The 23,267-nt window shown below is 42.0% G+C and overlaps 1 protein-coding gene across 1 annotated transcript in view; it reads left to right on the top strand.

Moving 5' to 3' along the window:
• The window catches only part of LOC310871279 (receptor-type tyrosine-protein phosphatase N2-like), a gene marked incomplete at both ends in the record, with an annotated part of 183,112 nt that overhangs the window by 16,097 nt on the left and 143,748 nt on the right, over positions 1 to 23,267 (top strand). Inside the window, 7 exon segments of the mRNA XM_083782764.1 lie at positions 579 to 692; positions 8,997 to 9,111; positions 9,975 to 10,119; positions 12,856 to 13,255; positions 18,747 to 18,859; positions 19,688 to 19,844; positions 20,197 to 20,237. Coding sequence (XP_083638890.1) covers positions 579 to 692; positions 8,997 to 9,111; positions 9,975 to 10,119; positions 12,856 to 13,255; positions 18,747 to 18,859; positions 19,688 to 19,844; positions 20,197 to 20,237 — 1,085 coding nt within the window.

Raw genomic sequence — 23,267 nt, 5'->3', positions numbered from 1 at the left:
TTATTTTGATCAATGTTATCCTAATGGTACCACAAATGTGGACAAAATCTTATCCAACGACAATAAGATATTCTAAAAGTATTGGGTCTGAGGCTAAATCTCATCAAATGGTGGTCCGTGGCTCATATGCTGAATAAATAATGGACCTTGATATGAAAAGGGTTGAAAACCACTGCTTTAATACACCCGACAATGTTCTGTTAATCTGTTCACTAAAGAGCTGGAGAGACAGAGGAGACCCTGCTACTGAACAAACACTCTGTCTGTAAATGATTGCTTTAAAAAATAAAAGAAAAAAGAAGGTTCAAGGTTGTACTTGTTACATGTTGTATACAGGTACAAGAGTAAAACTTATTTTGGTGCAGCAGCATAGACCAAGACAACAGTAGAATATTGATAAAAATATATATATTATATATATTATAGAAATGAAGAGTGCAAACGAGAGCGAGGCGAAAACAACAACTTTACATGTAGCCTAAATGTATAAATCCAGTGCATGAGTCAATGTGGTTTCCTACAGTGTGAGGCGTACAGTACTGTATCATTGACATGTGTCTCCATGTTGCTGTGTGCAGATGGCATGTTTGGGAGGTGTCACTCTGTCCCAGTGAAGGACACGGTCACCTATGATGTGTCCCCTGCTGTGGTCCAACACTTCAGAGTCCTACTGGAGAAGCTGTCCAGCAGAGGTACATGTGCACACACACATCAATCAACCTCCCACGCAAACCTTTGACCACACACGTGCACACTCACGCGCATGTGCACGCATGTACACACTCCAATCAACCTCCCACACAAACTGTTGACCTCTGGTCCAGAGCTACACCAGAGTTACATCCCTACCTGCTTTCTCTGCACCATTTAAGGCCGTTTCCAAATGTAAAAATGTAAAAGACCAATATTATTATGAAGAAAACAAGATGTTAAGACCGCTAAAACAAATAGAATAAAGTTTACCTTCAGAAAAAGCGTTATGGCTTCTGAATGTAGGTCTTTTAACATGTAATGTCTATGGAGTGACGTCACGTCAACACCACCAAGTTTGGTCGCAATATAACATAATTTCCAAATTTGTCCTTGGTAAATATTATTATTTTCATCATATCTGTATCGGCCTTTAAAATGCATCAGTATCAAAACGATAGAAATATGTCAGTTTTAGCCAACATTTAATTTGATAATATTTTGGTTTGAATGTGAAGTTTAGCAAGCCTTTTGGAGGTGATTGAAGGCTGCAGATTCAATCAGTGTTTTCTGGGGAAGCATTCAAAAAGGCTCTGCCTGGTCAGGCTGGCCTGCAGAATACATGAAAGCAAACAAATGGAACAACATCAAGCTAAAAATGTCTTGGTGACTTGCTATCAGAAGACCAAATGTCGCTCCCACTTTGCAGCAGTTTGAAGCCTTTGAATCTGTGTTAAAGGAATACTTCAGCATTTTACTTCACCTTTTTTCCACTGTGGCTAGGAGACCAATGCAAGACTACTGGTATATAAAATAATAATATAAATTATATTAAAGCTGCTAAAAGCAATACTAGTTTTAATGACTTTTTTTTCTTTTTTCCTTTGGTATTCAGACAGCCAGCAATGGGTAGACAGAAATGTAGTCTCTGTGACACATCTAGGGGCCGCAATCTGCATTCAAGATGTTCCTAGAAGCTTTGTCATTGGTTGGAAAAATTAAACAGTCGCAATGACTAACCAATCAGGAAGCAGACGACCCATGACAAACCTTCTATGAAAGTCTTTGAATGCAGATTGTGGCTCCTAGATGTGTCACAGAGACAAAACGTTTTTTGGGAGCGTTCTACCCATTTCTGGCTGTCTGAATAAAAAAAAGTCATTAAAAATGCGACATATTATTGCTTATAGCAGCTTTAAAACAATTGTGAGTAACCACTGAGAGGCGTACTGATGACCCAGGTTCAAAGAGAATGTTTGACTTCAATTAGTCAAATATTGGATTATTGGCTTGGGAAATGTGACAACAAATAAATTGGGTAAAGTATACCTTTGAACAGCTCTATATTCCCATTGTAATAACTGCTATAGAGTTTGCTTAGTAACAGGGGTCTCCCCATTGTCATCCAATCAGGAGAGAGAACTCGTACAGCATAAATAAGTGGAATCTGAAGTGATGAAACAAATAAACAAGACAAAATTGGAACTGCATGGAACACAAGCTGGTAAATACTCTTCGTGGGGTTCTCTCTCCTGATTGGATGAAATTGGATGCACCTGGAAATGCATTTTCTGCTCGAGAGACCGGAAGACCCGTGTGACTGAACACACACACACACACACACACACACACACACACACACACACACACACACACACACACACACACACACACACACACACACTATAGCAGCGATTCCCAACTTGTGAGCTTGTAGATCAGCTATTTTCAAATGGCCAAAATTATATAGGGTTGAAGTGGTTAATGTAGGTATTAAAATACTTAAATAATTGAAAGCTTTAACCTTTCAACAGAAAATAAAATAAATAAATGTCCAAATCAAAACATTTACAGTACCAAGACTCAGGGCTGTGCAGTGTGCACTTAGTATCAGACCAGACGTAATCAGAGTCACTACATTTGGCAGAGTCGGAAAACAAACATTTTAGGGGAACCTTGCTTGCATGTTGTACTGCAGTTATACCAGCTATAGCCTACAGAGGGAGACATACACCCGTCTTTGGAGCCTGCCAGCTATACTGCTGAAGACAGACTGGGATTTCAGCATGTTACATCATGCTGCTTTTTACAGTGAATGACAATGAGTCCCCCCCCCACGCCCCAAGAAATACCAATGCTACCGTTTCTCCTTAACTGTCAGCTCACACTTCTGCAGTGCTTCCAACCATGGTTGCCAACTACCTGCAACAATTCAAATAAGGGACGCCCAGAGAAAGATCTCACTCTACACCGTTTTTTGTATACCTTATATTAACCACTTGGAACCCAAGTGTCTCCGCCCATATTCTGGGCGGAGACACATTAGCCAAAATTCAAAAATTGAGCGTGGATATTTTTTGTAAAGAATAAAAAGGTCCAGTCTATAGGTAAATTGTTAACAACCTGTACCGGTAGGCCTATGTAAATATTGCTGTCCGGTGGAAACCATCATCCTAACTCAATTTTTTTTCCCCCTCCATAAATCAGTGCTATTGAACACCCTTTACGTGTGTTGGTTAAAAGAATATTGAACCAATGGAAAGTAGTAAAAGGCGCTTCAGACAAATTAAACCTCTTAACTCCATTGTTTCCAAATTAGGGACAATTCCTTATTTTATATAACGGTTGGCAACCCTACTTAGCACAGAATGCTACTAAAAGCTTCCACACTCCTTTCATGCTCCTCCGAAGACACACGTTACTTTCAGGTGGAAACCTCTTATGTAAAAAATGCTTACATTTCAGGAAATGAAAAATGTATAAACAAAAAACAAATTAAAACAAATGGCAGATCAACAAGCTCTCCTTCAGGCAAAATCTTTAAAGCACGAGTAAAATACAAAAAAGGGATAATTTCAAACATTTGCAAAAGTATGAAATAGCTTATCTACAAGCTCGCTATGTGACGTGTTGTGGGCTTGACTTGCTACCCAGGTCTCCCACGTGGCAGGCCATGAGACTTCTACCGCTCGCTCTTCCAAGAAAGCGTTCATGCTATCCAGAGCAAATATTTTCTCTATGAGCTTCAGGCAGTACTACTTATCAACCAGTAGGTGTCCTACCTGACTGAGTTTAAATGTGTCAACGAGAGAGATGTGCCTTAACCGCTAACCAACACACCTGTTTATACGCTGTTTCAGGTCTGTTCTCTGCTTGCACCCAATTCTGATGCTCTTTCAGTGAAAAATATACAAACCAAATGAAACCGAAAGACACAACCACCTCCCATTTGATTAGGGCAAAGCAGGCGCTCGGTGATAGAGGGGGGAGATATGTTGCGATATCACAGAGAGAGGGGGGGGGGGGAAGAGATTGGGGGGGAGAAAGAGATTGAGAGAGAGAGAGAGAGAGAGAGAGAGAGAGAGAGGTGAGATGAATTTAGGAGCATTTATCAAGCAGTTGTGAGGAGAAATGAATTATGCAAATGAGATGTTGGCTCTGGCTGTCTGGAGAGACCATTAGAGGGGCACAACTCACATCTGCATTTAAAAACCCTGACGTGCACACTCACTCAAACACACACACACACACACACACACACACACACACACACACACACACACACACACACACACACACACACACACACACACACACACACACACACAGCTGGAGAAAGATAACACAGTTTGCTCTCTTTCTGTCTGTCTGTCTGTTTTTCCATCTTTAGTGCTTGCATAATTTGCTTACTCACTTCTGTCTGTCTGTCTGTTATAGCTTCACATATACATGCGCACACACACACACACACACACACACACACACACACACACACACACACACACACACACACACACACCGCTCGGAACACTAATGGCCCTTAGAATATTCAAACAGGCTCATGCCGCTGTTCTGAGCCTCATAACCGCCCACACATACACCCCGTTCCCTCTCCCCTCCTCATCATCTCTGCATATTTATCCTCATCTCCTCTCCTCTCCATCTTCCTCCTCCTCCCTGTAGACGAGATGAGGGTCGCCTTAAAGTCTGCGAGTGTAGAAACCAAACCAAGGTTGTGTTGCGATCATCCCTGAAGCAATACAGTAGTTCTGTCTGTAACACATTTACCTGGCAATCCCTATTTCTCAGAACAACACGTGAATATTGTAAAAAGATATACATAAAAAGATAGGTATATATAGTTCCTATTTATCCGTATAAGGATTATAATCTTTTTTTAATTAATTTTTATGCCACGATTTTGTAACCCATTTTTCACCCCGTGTAAATTATCTAATGTGATCCTGGGCTCCACACACCCTCCACCAACCTAGTCCCCATATATGGGGGACAAGGGGAGAGCAACGGACTTGAACTCATGCTTCCTTCACGCCTGAGTGTCCAAGTTGCTCCTTTACACCTGACATTTTTTATAACTTTAATTATCACATTTTATTTACACATTATTTTCAATATAAATTCATATATTATCATAATTATTTTTAAAGTGTTTTCCCAGTCGCGATATCCTCATGGCCCACAGGTTGGGAGCGGCTGGTGGAACACCCTGGCAGGGGCCCTGGCGTTTATCAAGCCGCCGTGTCACTCATCATCTGTCGGTGGCCATTAACGCGTGTGTTCCTCGCCATCACAGCGGCCATTAATGCCCAGGGTTTTATGGTGGTTTGATGGAGGATGCTGGCACAGCGCAGCGTGCATGCAGCTGTCTCTGATAGCTCTGACTCGGATGCGTTTTTTTTTTGCAGCGATGATGCTTGCCAAAGGGGTGTAGTGGTGTCTTGTGTCTTTACGTCGGTCACATCATAACCTATGGACAGTGTGCATAGCTTGTATCTTTTCATCTGGAAGACACAGACAGTGTGCATGGCTCGTATCTTTTCACCTGGAAGACACGGACAGTGTGCATGCCTTGTATCTTTTCCCAGATGCCAGCCCCCCATCTGCCGAATGTCCTGGTTGCTCGTCTAGTGGAGCTCCTCCATCTGGCGTTTTGGCGCCGGCTCCGCCATTTGCCTGCCAAAATGCCATGTTTGGATGCACGTTAAACATAGGAAAGCATGACGTGTAATGCCCCAAGCAAAGCATCCCGTGAGAGATCTTCTGGCTCTACTAGTTGTTAAGTCTGAAAGTAGCCAGGCTACAAGATCACAACGTGTTGCGATCTTGTAGATCAGCCATTATTGGCCGTGTGGGACAACAATGTAGGACTAATCATGAATTAGGCAGTACAGTTGGCGTAATAATAATAAAGCAGAAAACAATCAGTGACTTTGTGTTGTAGAAGCAACAGTCTGTTGGCATGTTTTGTCTCTGCAGTGATTATTATGAATATGATGTTATGGTGACTTCCATTGTTCCTCATTTTAAACTTAGGACTGAAGAAGATGATATTTTTTGTATTCAGAAATAAAACGCGGAAAAGAAATGTGCGCGGGTGGAGACAAACCCACAACCTAATCATGTAGATCATAGATGTTTAAGCACCACAAACACTAGAAGGAAAGGCTTTGTTTAAAAAAAAGGTGTATAATCACATTTATTATTCCCTATTGCTCATCAGGCCTCTCATCCTGTGATGAATTGTTTATTTATTTTAGTTTTTTGCTGAGTCAAGAGTCACTGACTAAACAGCAGACTTTCCAAGGACACTTTGCTGTTGCCTCGTCTCCTCCCCTACTGAGGAACCATAATGGGACCGTTCACAGTGGGAGGCAAACCAGCGCACGCTCAGCACAATTTGCAGAAAATCCATTTATTTGTATATTGTCAGGTGGAAACCTTGTATCCCAAACCGTTACTGTTCAGCTAAAAGAAAATAAGAATAAAAAAGAATAAAAACATGTCACATTGCAAAACGTTCTGAGCTTTTTGCTACCTTTTTGTGACACTGTAGTATGCCATCATAACTTATGTACACCATTAATTGACAGGGAAGAGAGGAGCATTTACAATGTTGGCAAATGGGGATACGTTTTCTGCCTGACGGGATGGGATGTTTCCCCCAGTCACTTGATTACACAAGGTATTGCAGTCGAGCAGAAGCCTTGATCTCCATATTCTAACTTTGTGTGTTTTTCTTTGTAAATTACTACAGCGTCACACAAAGATAATCTAAAGTAGCAGATCCACTAAGCTCAAAATGTGGCCCAAAGCTACATGTTTTGAGCATGTAGATCTGCTGCTATTAATATATATTTTTATTTGAATCTTGAAAACGAACACTTTTGGACCTATGAGTATGATTTACAACGTGGGCATTTAGCAGACGCTAAACAGGCACTTACAGCAAACAAGGTAAACATATACTGTACACAGAACGCAGAGAGTGCTGTGTAGTTCCTCTAGAAACTAGAATGCCAGGTAAACCAAAAACCTAGCAACCTAAACCTAAGCATTATACACGACACACCAATACTGTACACGCGCGCGCACTGAGGCAACACCCTCAAATAAATCCATGACAAATATTGAATACTGAAAATAAATATTGAATCACAAGACTTCTTTTCCACTCAGAGAGCAAATGCTGACATTGACTAAAGATTTAAGTGTCGATATCCTTAATAATATGGCTTCTCGTGCCAGGTAGCTTAGTCGCTAGAGAGACTTGCCTTTAAATCACAAGGTCATGGGTTCAGTCCTGGGAACTGCAGACTCAGCGTAATAATGCAACGGCTTGTGTAGCCGGTGGTTAGAAAGTTAAGTACATTTACTTGAGTACAATTCCAAGGTACTTGAGTATTTCCATGTCTTGATACTTAATGCTTCCACTTTACTACATTTTAGAGGCAAATATAACCTATTACTTTTTCCTAAACTGCAATTTGTTTTAAACTTTAGATTAGAAGGGGCGACTGTGGCTCAGGAGGTAGAGCAGGTCGTCCAATGATCCATGGGTCGGCAGTTCGAATCCCGGCTCCTCCTGTCTACATGTCAAAGTGTCCTTGGGCAAGACACTGAACCCCAAATTGCTCCCGATGTGCTGGTTGGTACATGGCTTCGGTGTATGGGTGTGAATGAGTGACTGTAATGCACAATCTATGTGAAGCGCCTTGGATAAAGGGGCTATATAAATGCACCATTTACCATTTAACTTTAGATACAGATTTTTTATATTAATACTATAACATACTCACCAAATTGATGAACTACTACAGTAGCTCGGAAGGAATTGAATGTTTGAAAAATATCGAAAAAAAATGTCAAATACATTTGCATTCTTTATATACATTTAAACCAAATAGGCCTAGATATCAATTTAGGGGTCCTTGACATAAAATGTTTGAGAACCACTGTTATAGAAGCTATTTTGTAAGGATATACAGATTTTGAATTGCCCTTTGCTTTGCTTTGCCTTGGGCACAAATAGTTTGAAAAGCACTGTTCTAGAGTGCTGTGTGAAGCTAGATAGACGCCGACAATAAGCCATTTAATTCCGTCTTACTTATACTTACCTCTCAGAGGATGTTCTGTCTCTGCTGACTGAATACACACTGTGAATGCTGTCTTCATTTACTGAAATTCTTTCTGCTTAGCAAAGAAATATGATTGTGATGTATGACCTTTCATATACAATAAAGTGTGGAACTTGTCTCATACGGTACAAATAGTTTTGATGACCATATATTGTGAAGCGAGCAGAGATAACCTTATACAGAAACAACATTATTTTTCGTGCAATCTTTTTATCAAGTGTGGAGTCTTCTTTTTTTTTTTTTTTTTAAGATATTTTTTTTGCGGCTTACGCCTTTTATTGATTTTTGAAGGGACAGACAGTAGGCTGACAGGAAACGGGAGAGAGATGGGGGGATGACATGCAGTAAAGGCCGTGTCGGGTCCGGGAGTCGAACCCGCGGCACACTGCGACTGGATTACCAGTCCGGTGCCCAGACCGTTACGCTACGGCCTGGGCCAAGTGTGGAGTCTTCTTGTGCTGTTCTTTCATCCGCTGGTTTCACAGCCTCACAGTTGAAGGCAGAAGCATGAACAGCGTTCTGCAGATCTGTTCTGAGATTATCACAGTGAAACAAAAGAGACTCCGGTTCTTTTCTGTAACTAAACAAGGCTGCAAGAACTTTGGTTTCTTCTAGACATGTTTTAGCCAATTAAGTGAAACGTCTTTGTTGCTATCAGGGCCTCGCTATGTTTTAAGGTTTAAGGTTGTGCTATAGTGTTACATCTTGACCTTGTGTACATACATAGAGTAAAACTTGTGTGTGTGTGTGTGTGTGTGTGTGTGTGTGTGTGTGTGTGTGTGTGTGTGTGTGTGTGTGTGTGTGTGTGTGTGTGTGTGTGTGTGTGTGTGTGTGTGTGTGTGTGTGTGTGTGTGTGTGTGTGTGTTTCAGGGCTGACCTGGGAGGATGAACGCACGCAGCAGGTTCTATCCAGAGAGCTGTCCAAACTCAGGAGGATTCCACACAGACCACTGGACCACCAACTCATCTACAACACTGACAGCAGGTACTTGTGTGTGTGTGTGTGTGTGTGTGTTCAAAGAACAGGGGGATATTTGAGAAGTGTGGTTGACTATTCATTAAGGTTTACCACAGCTAGGGTTCAGTTGTTGCGTGGAGAATTATGCCTCTAAAAGCAGGTGCAAATTAGTCCTGGCATATTAAATGACAGGTGTGTGTGTGCGTGCATGTGTGTAATTGTAGCAAGGAGGCCTTGATGTGACGCCGAGAGAATCTTTGAGTGCTCTCACGTGCAGCTTAATTCCTGCTTCCATGATAAGACACCACCGGTGACAATTTTGTACACCAGTATGTTCTGATTTTAAACCAAAATCGGTAAATCAAGAGGATATGTCAAAGACAATAAAGTTGTATCATATCGTATCCAACACATTTACAGAAGACATCTGTAGCCAATTTTGACAGAATTTCAATTTTATTTTAGTCTAGTCAAATGAAATCCTTTACTTTTAGTTTAGTTTTAGTTGACAAAAAACCCAACGAATTCAGTCAACTAAACATACAATATATTTAGAAAATAAACTGTACTGTAATACTAAAATGTATGTTGAAAGGCCTTGGTGGCATCATAATGCCGTGTACCAACAGCTTATCCTCAAGCTCCCAACATGTCACAGACCACTGAAATACGTGACTCTTTTTGATACAGAGACAGTCGGCAAAACTAGCTGTTTCAGGAGAGGGGAAATTAAGTAATTTAACTCTATAAGCCATATCTCCAAAAACTGGTCAAACTGAACAACCAATAAACCAAAAAAAATCCAATGACTCACTGTGTGTCAAGTTTGGTCACATATAGAGCTTTGAGCTTCTCTGCCCCTCTACCCTCCACCCGTCTCTCTCCTCCAGGCTGGTAGCAGAGGCGGTGGGCCCGGCTGACCAGAGGGTGAAGCCAGTGGAGGTGGAGCTGAACAGAAACCTCCAGATGTACCTCCAGCGTCTGGGTCTCCTCCCCAAAACAGCCCCCCCTGCCGTCCCCAAAACCCCCAGCAAGGTGAGACCATTCCTGAGGAGCTTTGGTGGGTCTTGTCGGAGTGTTGGTGGAGTGTACATACCCTAGTATATATTTTATTTTCATTTGCATTTAAAAAAAAGAAACTAAGTTGTAACAACAACATAATGTTGAGTTCTGCAGGTGAGATAACCACGTGGGGTTTATGAAGTTAATCTCACCTTAACAGCAAAAATGTAAAAGTAATTGTAAGTAATAGTAATAATATAATAATAGTAGTAATAATCAAGATGTGAGCACTCAAGTAGACTAGCATTATGTTATGCAAAAAACATTAAACAGTTGAAACATGGAGATATAAGGTTTCTGCCGAGGATGTAACTGTCTACTTTGTATAAATGAAGAGCAGGTGTCTGAATAAACAGCCTGCAGCCTGACGCACACACATACACACACATACACTCGCACACAGACACACGCACGCACGCACACACACACACACACACACACACACACACACACACACACACACACACACACACACACACACACACACACACACACACACACACACACACACACACACACACACACACACACACACACACAATTGTGTGTTTTCATGAACTGTGGTTGGTATAACATCCACTGTGTGTGTGTGTGTGTGTGTGTGTGTGACTGATGGTCTCTCCCAGCGGGGGTCTTATGACTCCAATTATACCAGCCCAGGGTTCAGGAGTTCACACCCCTAATTAATAACTCTGCCACCGATTGGCCGCCTGTCATGTCCGTCACGGAGGGGGGGGGGGGGGGGGGGGCTAGAGGGGACGGGCTGAATGCCCCCCCCCACTGATGTGGAAGGGGAGATGGAGAGGGTTAGAAGTACTCAGATCTTTTACTTTTTTTTACTTACATTAAAGTAGCAATACCACAATATAGTATTGGAATCAAAACAGGATCACAGGATCTACTGAATGTGAAGGAGGCCTACTAGGGGGAAGCCACACTGTGTCATAGGGTCAATGTGTCAGTTTGACACTTTCAGTAGATCCCGTGATCTTTTGTGGCCAGATTTCTTGGGGTCTAGTAGGTCTATACTAAATAATAAAAAAATAAATCGCTATAACATTTTGTAAATAAATACATATTTAGCCCTATGCTCGAATGTCCCCGCCCCCCTGTCAAAAACAGCTAAAATCCATAAAACGAAAGAAAGCAGCAAATAAAAAAATAAATACACTCACCTTTTACTTTCTCTAATAACAACCTAAAGCATGAACCTTGGTTGAAAAAAACTAAAGTTGGCCTTTAACAATTCCAAAGTAAAACTACTACTACTCACATTTTTAATTTTTTTTTTAATAGATCCAAAAACTCACAATGCGTCGTTTGATATGCGTTGTTGAATGCATGAGGTATACATTAGGCCTTAAATGGTTAATGCATGTTCTGTAACAATCTAAATCGTCAAAGTAACAAGTAGCTTAAAATATTTGCCTATAAGGTGTGGTGGAGTTGAACTATAACGTATTGGAAAATGGACATACTCAATTAAAGTAAAAGTACCTCATAATTTAAGTATTTATAGGTATACGGTTAGAGGGGTTGGGCTAAAAATGAGGGGCTGCCCACCCCCCCACCCCCCTATAGAGCGTTAGAGGTGGCAGAGGCTCATGGGACCAGCGGGGCGGGGGGGGGGGGGGGGGGGGGGGGGGGTGTGTATGTGTGTGTGGTGCGTGGTGCGTGTGTGTGCTCTGCGTGGGAGTCCTTTAGAGGTATGATTAACACTGAGGAAGATTAATGTGAAATCTGGGTGCTTTCTATCTGTATTGTTATGATAATGTTGGGCTTGTGTTGCCATTATTGCATGCTTAGTATAGTTAATACTTTGTATGCCAAGCTAGCATAGCATTTATGAATGTAAGCTGTGCCGCTATCCACTTTAAGAGGACGAGTTTGCCCGCCGCCCCACCCCACACACACAGTCAGCACGCACACACTGCTATCATCAGTGTAAGCACACACTGCTTAACTGTCGTCAGCAATGTTTACATGTAGGGAGTAACGAGGTAAAAGTCACAAATTAGATCCAAACTTTGAATGGCAGAAGATCCACCAAGGACAGTTCTCCTAGATTCCGATTTATGGAGCTTTGAAAATCCTCTCTGTAAACCAAGGTAGACGGGGGTCAGACTTTTACGTCCCATAGCGGAAGTGACGGGGCGTTGCCATAGCAACGGGATCAATGCCAAATGTATCATTGCAGCTCGAGCCAGCGCAGGTCTGTTGACTATCATTGCGCACGTTCATGTTATTGGGCCCATGACACGTGAACGTATGTTTCATACGTGAACGGGTGCAAAAATGCACAATGACGACCAACGCGTTCATGTTATTGGGGCAATCAATCCCAGAATGCACTCTGTTCCTACCCAGAAGGAGGAGTGAAATCGCCTCATGCGCATAACGTCCCATGTTGTACTCGCGTCTCGGAGGCGTCTGGTGAGACCATTGGGGCAAGACGGGCAGTGTCGGTAGGCCAAAGGCAGGCGGGGCGTTACCATGTCTATGCTCGGACGTAGAATAAATATACGCACAGTTCAGCAATGCCGTACTTCTGCTTGTACCGATTGGTATCCGCCCAAGGGCCAATAATGGCTTATCATCCTCCCTGCCCATTCAGCACTCCCATCACCCAGGGCAAATAAAGCCTGGGTACGTGGAGATTATTACTAGCATTATGCTTTAACATGGATTCACATCCATTTCATTTTACAGACTGAGCGCTTCCAATCAGGCGCTGGAGCAGACTACCACCCCTCCTGGTCCAAGGCCCCGGGTAGGGGTCAAAAGTCCTCATCCTCCCTCAGCTTCTCCCCCGGCATGTCCTCCTCCTTCCAACCCCAGTCTTCTCGCCAGGACAGACCTCGTCCTCTGGGGGCGGAGGCCGAGGGGGACCTGCTCGTGGCTGCCCTGAGACAGTACCTCTTGGGGCAGCTGGACCTCCAGCAGGGGGGTATGAAGACCCCGGAGATCCAGGACGCACCGGCCCCTCGCAGCAGACCGGTCTACGGTAGCAGCCCTGACGGTTCTGGGCCCGCCAAAGAGACACTAATGCTTCAGAATGTGCCAGCAAGTCGAGGTCCGACTGTCAAGCAGCCGCTCTCTTCTGTGGATGGTAGGTGTTTATATTCTGTGGATGGGAGGTGTTTATATTCTGTGGATGGGAGGTGTTTATATTCTGTGGATGGTAGGTGTTTATATTCTGTGGATGGGAGGTGTTTATATTCTGTGGATGGGAGGTGTTTATATTCTGTGGATGGTAGGTGTTTATATTCTGTGGATGGTAGGTGTTTATATTCTGTGGATGGGAGGTGTTTATATTCTGTGGATGGGAGGTGTTTATATTATGTGGATGGTAGGTGTTTATATTATGTGGATGGGAGGTGTTTATATTCTGTGGATGGGAGGTGTTTATATTCTGTGGATGGGAGGTGTTTATATTCTGTGGATGGGAGGTGTTTATATTCTGTGGATGGTAGGTGTTTATATTATGTGGATGGGAGGTGTTTATATTCTGTGGATGGGAGGTGTTTATATTCTGTGGATGGGAGGTGTTTATATTCTGTGGATGGGAGGTGTTTATATTATGTGGATGGGAGGTGTTTATATTCTGTGGATGGTAGGTGTTTATATTCTGTGGATGGTAGGTGTTTATATTCTGTGGATGGTAGGTGTTTATATTCTGTGGATGGTAGGTGTTTATATTCTGTGGATGGGAGGTGTTTATATTCTGTGGATGGTAGGTGTTTATATTCTGTGGATGGGAGGTGTTCATATTCTGTGGATGGTAGGTGTTTATTTTCTGTGGATGGTAGGTGTTTATATTCTCTGGATGGGAGGTGTTTATATTATGTGGATGGTAGATGTTTATATTCTGTGGATGGGAGGTGTTTATATTCTGTGGATGGGAGGTGTTTATATTATGTGGATGGTAGGTGTTTATATTATGTGGATGGGAGGTGTTTATATTCTGTGGATGGTAAGTGTTTATATGCTGTGGATGGGAGGTGTTTATATTCTGTGGATGGGAGGTGTTTATATTATGTGGATGGTAGGTGTTTATATTCTGTGGATGGGAGGTGTTTATATTCTGTGGATGGGAGGTGTTTATATTCTGTGGATGGGAGGTGTTTATATTCTGTGGATGGTAAGTGTTTATATTCTGTGGATGGGAGGTGTTTATATTCTGTGGATGGGAGGTGTTTATATTCTGTGGATGGGAGGTGTTTATATTCTGTGGATGGGAGGTGTTTATATTCTGTGGATGGGAGGTGTTTATATTCTGTGGATGGGAGGTGTTTATATTCTGTGGATGGGAGGTGTTTATATTCTGTGGATGGTAGGTGTTTATATTCTGTGGATGGTAGGTGTTTATATTCTGTGGATGGGAGGTGTTTATATTATGTGGATGGGAGGTGTTTATATTATGTGGATGGTAAGTGTTTATATTATGTGGATGGGAGGTGTTTATATTCTGTGGATGGGAGGTGTTTATATTATGTGGATGGGAGGTGTTTATATTCTGTGGATGGGAGGTGTTTATATTCTGTGGATGGTAGGTGTTTATATTCTGTGGATGGGAGGTGTTTATATTCTGTGGATGGGAGGTGTTTATATTATGTGGATGGTAGGTGTTTATATTATGTGGATGGTAAGTGTTTATATTATGTGGATGGGAGGTGTTTATATTCTGTGGATGGGAGGTGTTTATATTATGTGGATGGGAGGTGTTTATATTCTGTGGATGGGAGGTGTTTATATTATGTGGATGGTAAGTGTTTATATTCTGTGGATGGGAGGTGTTTATATTCTGTGGATGGTAGGTGTTTATATTCTGTGGATGGTAGGTGTTTATATTCTGTGGATGGTAGGTGTTTATATTATGTGGATGGGAGGTGTTTATATTCTGTGGATGGTAGGTGTTTATATTCTGTGGATGGGAGGTGTTTATATTCTGTGGATGGTAGGTGTTTATATTCTGTGGATGGGAGGTGTTTATATTATGTGGATGGTAAGTGTTTATATTCTGTGGATGGGAGGTGTTTATATTCTGTGGATGGTAGGTGTTTATATTATGTGGATGGGAGGTGTTTATATTCTGTGGATGGTAGGTGTTTATATTATGTGGATGGGAGGTGTTTATATTCTGTGGATGGGAGGTGTTTATATTCTGTGGATGGTAGGTGTTTATATTCTGTGGATGGGAGGTGTTTATATTCTGTGGATGGGAGGTGTTTATATTATGTGGATGGTAAGTGTTTATATTCTGTGGATGGGAGGTGTTTATATTCTGTGGATGGTAGGTGTTTATATTCTGTGGATGGGAGGTGTTTATATTCTGTGGATGGTAGGTGTTTATATTCTGTGGATGGGAGGTGTTTATATTCTGTGGATGGTAGGTGTTTATATTCTGTGGATGGGAGGTGTTTATATTATGTGGATGGTAAGTGTTTATATGCTGTGGATGGGAGGTGTTTATATTATGTGGATGGTAGGTGTTTATATTCTGTGGATGGGAGGTGTTTATATTATGTGGATGGGAGGTGTTTATATTCTGTGGATGGGAGGTGTTTATATTCTGTGGATGGGAGGTGTTTATATTCTGTGGATGGGAGGTGTTTATATTCTGTGGATGGGAGGTGTTTATATTCTGTGGATGGGAGGTGTTTATATTCTGTGGATGGGAGGTGTTTATATTCTGTGGATGGTAGGTGTTTATATTCTGTGGATGGTAGGTGTTTATATTATGTGGATGGTAGGTGTTTATATTCTGTGGATGGTAGGTGTTTATATTATGTGGATGGTAGGTGTTTATATTCTGTGGATGGGAGGTGTTTATATTCTGTGGATGGTAGGTGTTTATATTATGTGGATGGTAGGTGTTTATATTCTGTGGATGGTAGGTGTTTATATTATGTGGATGGTAGGTGTTTATATTCTGTGGATGGTAGGTGTTTATATTATGTGGATGGTAGGTGTTTATATTCTGTGGATGGGAGGTGTTTATATTCTGTGGATGGTAGGTGTTTATATTCTGTGGATGGGAGGTGTTTATATTCTGTGGATGGTAGGTGTTTATATTCTGTGGATGGGAGGTGTTTATATTCTGTGGATGGTAGGTGTTTATATTCTGTGGATGGGAGGTGTTTATATTATGTGGATGGTAGGTGTTTATATTCTGTGGATGGGAGGTGTTTATATTCTGTGGATGGGAGGTGTTTATATTCTGTGGATGGGAGGTGTTTATATTCTGTGGATGGTAGGTGTTTATATTCTGTGGATGGGAGGTGTTTATATTCTGTGGATGGTAGGTGTTTATATTCTGTGGATGGGAGGTGTTTATATTCTGTGGATGGGAGGTGTTTATATTCTGTGGATGGTAGGTGTTTATATTCTGTGGATGGGAGGTGTTTATATTCTGTGGATGGGAGGTGTTTATATTCTGTGGATGGTAGGTGTTTATATTCTGTGGATGGGAGGTGTTTATATTCTGTGGATGGTAGGTGTTTATATTCTGTGGATGGGAGGTGTTTATATTCTGTGGATGGTAGGTGTTTATATTCTGTGGATGGGAGGTGTTTATATTCTGTGGATGGTAGGTGTTTATATTCTGTGGATGGGAGGTGTTTATATTCTGTGGATGGGAGGTGTTTATATTATGTGGATGGGAGGTGTTTATATTCTGTGGATGGGAGGTGTTTATATTCTGTGGATGGGAGGTGTTTATATTATGTGGATGGTAGGTGTTTATATTCTGTGGATGGGAGGTGTTTATATTCTGTGGATGGTAGGTGTTTATATTCTGTGGATGGGAGGTGTTTATATTCTGTGGATGGTAGGTGTTTATATTCTGTGGATGGGAGGTGTTTATATTCTGTGGATGGGAGGTGTTTATATTATGTGGATGGGAGGTGTTTATATTCTGTGGATGGGAGGTGTTTATATTCTGTGGATGGTACAGTAGGTGTTTATATTCTGTGGATGGTAGGTGTTTATATTATGTGGATGGGAGGTGTTTATATTATGTGGATGGGAGGTGTTTATATTCTGTGGATTATTGTTTGATTATTTGGCTTAATCTGGATGGTGTCAAATTAAGCTTTGGTAGATGTTTGTGTTGTGTATCATTCATGATGCCACTATCTGTAAGTAACTTATATATTGGTGATATATCTTCAATTGGCTTCAATTCGGGCTGGGACTCGAAAAATGATGTAATTAATTAGGGGCTTTGTAATGAATTAATAAAACATAATCACATGCTTAATCGCATATCAATATGAAACAGCTTTGTTTGCGTTCATTTATGTGCTAAAAGGACTTTTAGAGCTGTTTCACTGTGCAATATCTGTGGAATATATCTATCCATCAACTATCAACAGAAAAACTATTGACGACATCTCAACGATAATTGGAGGTACTTCATGGCAAAGTGACTACAGCCCAAACCTCTATCAAAATGTAATTTTACTTTAAGTGAAATCAATTCCTAGGATGCTGGTAATTTGTAGATGGACTGCATTTCTATAGGACACAACTGCTTTAGAATGCATTTTACATTCACTGTCACACACTCTCTCTCATATTCATACACACACACGTGCGCACATACACACGGGTGGCCATGCACTCGCCCGCGCGAGCACAGGAACTACCCATAGATCCGAAGACCCGTTAGTCCGAACATGCACTGCTCCCGTGCTTGCCGTTAGGTTTAGATTAGGGTTAGAGATAGGGATAGTAATTTCGGAACAATGAACCTTCTGACTAATGACATGTTACTGCGAGCACACACACACACACACACACACACACACACACACACACACACACACACACACACACACACACACACACACACACACAGTGAGGGTGGAGTGAACCATGCAAGGCACCAACTGCAGTTAAGTATCTTTCTCAAGGACATTTTGGTAGGAAGAAAGCCCTACTGTAACTATCTGACTGACAGATACTTCTAACAGGACAGGAGACAGACTTTGAAGTTTGAAGTGATTTTTCTATGTTTCGGTACAGCATTGTAGACAGCATGAACATCTGTCTTACACATGTTAATTTGGGGAATACACTTTCAGCTCTGCTACACCAGCCATTATCTTGAAATGTGCTAGAAAAAATGATTTGTTGATCATTTAGCTTCCCTGGAGCTAAATGAGTTGATCATTTTAACTGACAAATTGGAGCACTCATGGTTAGAAATTACTTGTTAGGTTTGATATGCTTTTATCATGTTGTATTTGTGCTTGTTAAAATGGTGCACAGACACAGACTGACCCTCGGATAGCCTCCTGCAGAGCCACGGCACAATAAACAAGACAGCTACAGTATGGGCTAATAACAGTGTGGCTACTTGCATGGATATGTTTCATTTGATTGGACTTTTCGTATAGGTAGATAGGAAAACAGACTGACTGTTCTATACAGCTCAACCCTTTGGCACAGATGTACAGTACTCTTCTATTTAGAGACTGTGCTGTCTTCATTGTATCTTTAGTTCCATTAAAAACTAACTCAAAGTAGACACAGTAGAGGGATAATTACCTGGGTGAATAATTCAAGTGTACCCTTCCTCCTCCTCCTCCCTGCAGAGAGGTTCATCCAGACCGTGGTGCAGAATGTGGGCAGAAAGCATGTGAACATGGAGGACCTGACGACCCACGACCTGGACCAGCTGTCCAGCCTCATCGCTGATGCCCTGCAGGTATACAGTAGGATGGGTGGGTGAGTGGATGGATGGATGGATGGGTGGATGGATGGGTGTTTTTTTTATTTAATTAATCAACAACCCGCCCGCCCCGCGGTCCCCAAAAAAACAAAAACGCTATTAGGCATGTAACGATTCACTCAACTCACGATACGATTCGTATCACGATATGAGGTTCACGATAAGATTTTTCACACAGCATGCAGTGTAGCTCTCCACTTGAAATGAATGAATCTCTGCATGTTCTCATTTTAGTTTCGATTGTGCCTATACTTCGACTTTGTTGCGCGGCGGTGGTACCGCACACCCAAAATAGCCGCTCTACAAGCTCACAACGTGTCGCCTGCGACGCATTGTGAGCTTGGAGATCCTATAATTGTGTGTGTGCGCACTGTGCACGCCTGCACGGTCACGTGCTCAATTAAGAAAGATTTAATTCAGATGCGCTGATGACGCCGGCCAGGTTCAGACTTAAGAGCCTCAGAGAGGCGAGAGCCGAGAGTGGAATTGTTTTAACATGCAGTTCAGGATGGAGAGGACACTTTTCTCCGACTGTCAAATAGGCAGGGGCTAAGCCCCCTTTCATACGCACAAGATGAGCAACAGCACAAGCTGATGATTTCAGCAGTAGGAGAGCAGAGGAGCAGAGGAGTAGGAGAGCAGGTATACCGGAATGCTTTTTTTTCTCCTTTTTTGGGGAAAGGGGGGGTGACCCGCCCCGCCCGCTGTGCGATAATTGCGCTGAAAATCACCACTAATATACACACACACACACACACACACACACAATCCCCATTACACCCCTCCCTGCAGGTGGTGGAAAAGGAGCAGGCCAGACCCCGAGCCAGAAACCTGGAAGAGGAGGAGGAGGAGGAGGGGAAGGAGGAGGGGAAGGAGGACGTGGTGAGAGATGAGGAGCAGCAGCAGCAGGAGGAGGAGGAGGAGGTGAAGACAACCAACACAGAGGAGCCACAGATTGAAGGTATATGACGTGGTTTTAGGTTTTAGGCAAAGCACAATGATAGTAAGGATGATATAACATTTGCATTCAGATATTTCATTGCATTCAAAAAAGAAAAAAAATGTAACCACTTGAATGCCTGCATCCATATTCTGGGGCCGGACCAATCTAGTGAGTGCAATCAATTCCTAGGAGGTAGCCGACCTACAAAATCCAATCTACAGTGTTAATAGACCTGTGAAATGCTCCTTACAATAGACAGTGGCGAGATAAAAACATGTTTATTGCGATATCAGATTATACTGTACCCAATATATGGAAATGTAACTGAATTGTTCTTTGTCTGTCTGTCTGTCTGTCTGTCTGTCAACAGAGCGCCACACAGACACCGAACAACTGAACTCTAAGGATAAGGTAAGACCTCCATCGTCAGACTCTTGACCTCCATGTGGATAAGCGGTTCAAAGACGTGTCAAAGCCCGCTTGAACCCACCAACGTAAATATACTGTGTGGAGGATAAACTGCACTCCAGAAAAACAAATTTCAAAAGAATTGCGGGGTGTTTTATGTCACCCCATCGAGCTGCCGAGCCGGAAGATCCAGGCACGTTTCATGTATGCTCTCCAGCCCGTCATAAGAGAGGGCTACTGACTCCCAGGACAAAGATGTTGAGATATTTCATCATATTGCAGCATAGACATGCTGCAATGATTTTTATACTGTTGTTTATACCAAAAGGTTCTCAATGTGGGGTCCAGGCACTCCCAAGGGTCCTAAAGGAGTGTTCCAGGGGTCCACAATCATCTACCTCGATGATTGGTAGTCAGGAATCAAAGGGACCCTCATGGGTGTCTACTGTAACTCTGAGAGTCCACAAATGGAATTGATTCCATTCAATGATGTGTTTTTTGAGTGGTGCAACCACTCAAAGGAACAGCAATGTCCGTGTGTTCACCTATGTGTTCACCTATGTGTTGGTTAATGAGCACCAGTATAATGAGTACCAGTAGGGGCGCTGTTGTGCCAGAAACAGAGAGAGGGATAGTGCTGCACTGTTGCCTGCTAATGAGAGAGAGAGAGAGAGAGTGAGAGGTGGGTGGGGTGGGGGGGGAGGGGGGGGGAGTTGCACCACTCAGTTCACACGGTGACACAGGTGTGATTTTCACTAACCTTTGAAGAATCACCCAATTCCACGCACGGGTGCCTTAGAATAGCATGCATGAGTGTCCTAATGCCGGAAAATAATCCATGATAGATCCGTGAAGAAAAGTTAGAAAAACAGATCGTATTGCACTGCGTCGTCGCATAGGATTCCATTGTGTTGGGGTTTTCCACTGGCCCACACAGGCAGGGGAAGACTTATTTTCAGTCACGTGATTCACATGTGTGACGTGTCACAAAGAACCTGCGGAAAACGCATGATGTCTCATAAGTTATCAAAGCGCCCTCCAGTCTCAATGAAACAAAATGCATGATGAAGAAACAAACGCATGATGTCTCATAAGTTATCAAAGCGCCCTCCACGCTCAATGAAACAAAACGCATGATGAAGAAACAAACGCATGATGTCTCATAAGTTATCAAAGCGCCCTCCAGTCTCAATGAAACAAAACTTGGGCTTCTCGTGTTTAGGAGGGAATAACTCAATCAATCATCTCTGGAAACTAGTGTTTAGTGTTAACCAACACACAGACGTGTTCAATAGCACTGATTTATGCAAAAAGAAAAAAGATCAAAAACCTAAAAAAAGGAGTTGGGTGGTTTCCTCCCGACAGAAATGATATGTGTACTATTAATACAGCACATGAATTACTTATTATTACCTACTAGACCTGTACGTGCCCGTCGGCCACCGGCCTACTTGAGAACGATGCAACTTGGGAACCTGGCGCATTTATAGTTAGATACTGCATTGAAAAGTAGCTATAGTATCGAAAAAGCTATAGTATAAAAATTGTCAAACATTCGCCAAATTGTCAAATATTACCTAAGCAAGAGGCAATTTTTTTTTTAAATAGCCAATCTACTGTACATGCTTGCATGCTTTTTTCACCATAATTATCTGTGTAACCGAGTCGAACAAAAAGGAATGTCTCAACTCCTACAATACCAAGTGATTGCCAGGGTGGGTGGGTCCCCAGGTCAAATTGATAATTGTTGTGGGGGGGTCACATCCTGAAAGGTTTGAATCACTATAGACCATGGACCCATATTTGATACTTTTTTCTTTTCATCTCTATGGAAACCCAATCTAAGCTGTACAAATACAACCATATGGATCCGTAAGGGTTACGGTTCCATTTGTACACTGCGGGAGTTACAGACCCATTTGATTGAACAAAACTATTATTTGATTGAACTATCCCCCCAGAGCCCCTAACCTAAAGGGACATCTGACGGCTATAGAACCACTGTCCTATAGCCTAGATGTTTATTACATGAAATGTTATAAGCCACTTTAAAAATAGATCTTTATTATATGGAAGGTTAGCCATTTTAAAAATAGATCTTTATTATATAGGTTAGCCATTTTAAATACATGCTGCATTGTTACTACATCGATACTCTGACAAGACTAGCAATTATCTGTGTGGCCAGTAGCACTAGAACAATGAGCCACATCATTATATTTAGGTGCACTATTGTTCAACTCTATCATTATTTCCGGGTGCACTTACTTATATTGCAACACTTTGATGCTGCAGTTAATATGATATTGATGGAAAAAGGAAAGAGATGATAACATAATTATTACATCCATATAGCTTATAAATTGTTTTTATTAAAAGTATGGATGTACCCAAAAGACAATGGAAATAATAATTTGAGTGATGATTGTCCGGTCCGAAATCGAAGTCAAAAGAATGTGCCACGCTGTGAGCGTGTAAAATAGTAGTGTTCATAATGTAGGCTGCTTTTTCACTTCCTAGAAATGTAGTGTAGTTGTCAAATGTGCAATATGTCTCTTTGAAATGTAGTGAACTGAAAAGTATTAAGCTTAAATGGCTTCTATTACAGCATTCTAACTTTCCATAGAGAAAGGTAGCCAGCTTTCTGAATTGTCCATAGTCCACCAATGAGACTCAGAGTGAGTAGACAGAAATGGTGGTGCCATCTTATAATGAGCATTTGTGTGGACCATTATGAAGATAGGTTGAAAATGGCTAAAGTGGTCTTTTAAGTACAGTCCCCAAGCAAATTCACTTCATTACTGTCCACCACTGTAAATAGGCTCCATACATCAGCTCCATACAGCAGCCTTACTGGAAAGGAATTGGTCCTTACTTCTTTCATAATGTAGGTGCATCAATAATTCTAATGAAGGCTCTAGTCCCTTTACTGTTATACTCTAGTTCTGTGGTTCTCAAACATTTCAACCCTTAAGGTTCCAATTGTCTTTATACACTCTTAGAGTTACACACCGGTGGGCCATGTGGAACCCC

The sequence above is a fragment of the Protomyctophum parallelum genome (assembly GCF_964188405.1).
Source record: "Protomyctophum parallelum genome assembly, chromosome: 14".
NCBI classification, from domain to species: Eukaryota; Metazoa; Chordata; class Actinopteri; order Myctophiformes; family Myctophidae; genus Protomyctophum; species Protomyctophum parallelum.
Note: the sequence above shows the minus strand (reverse complement) of the source record. Positions and strands in the feature narration are given on the sequence as shown.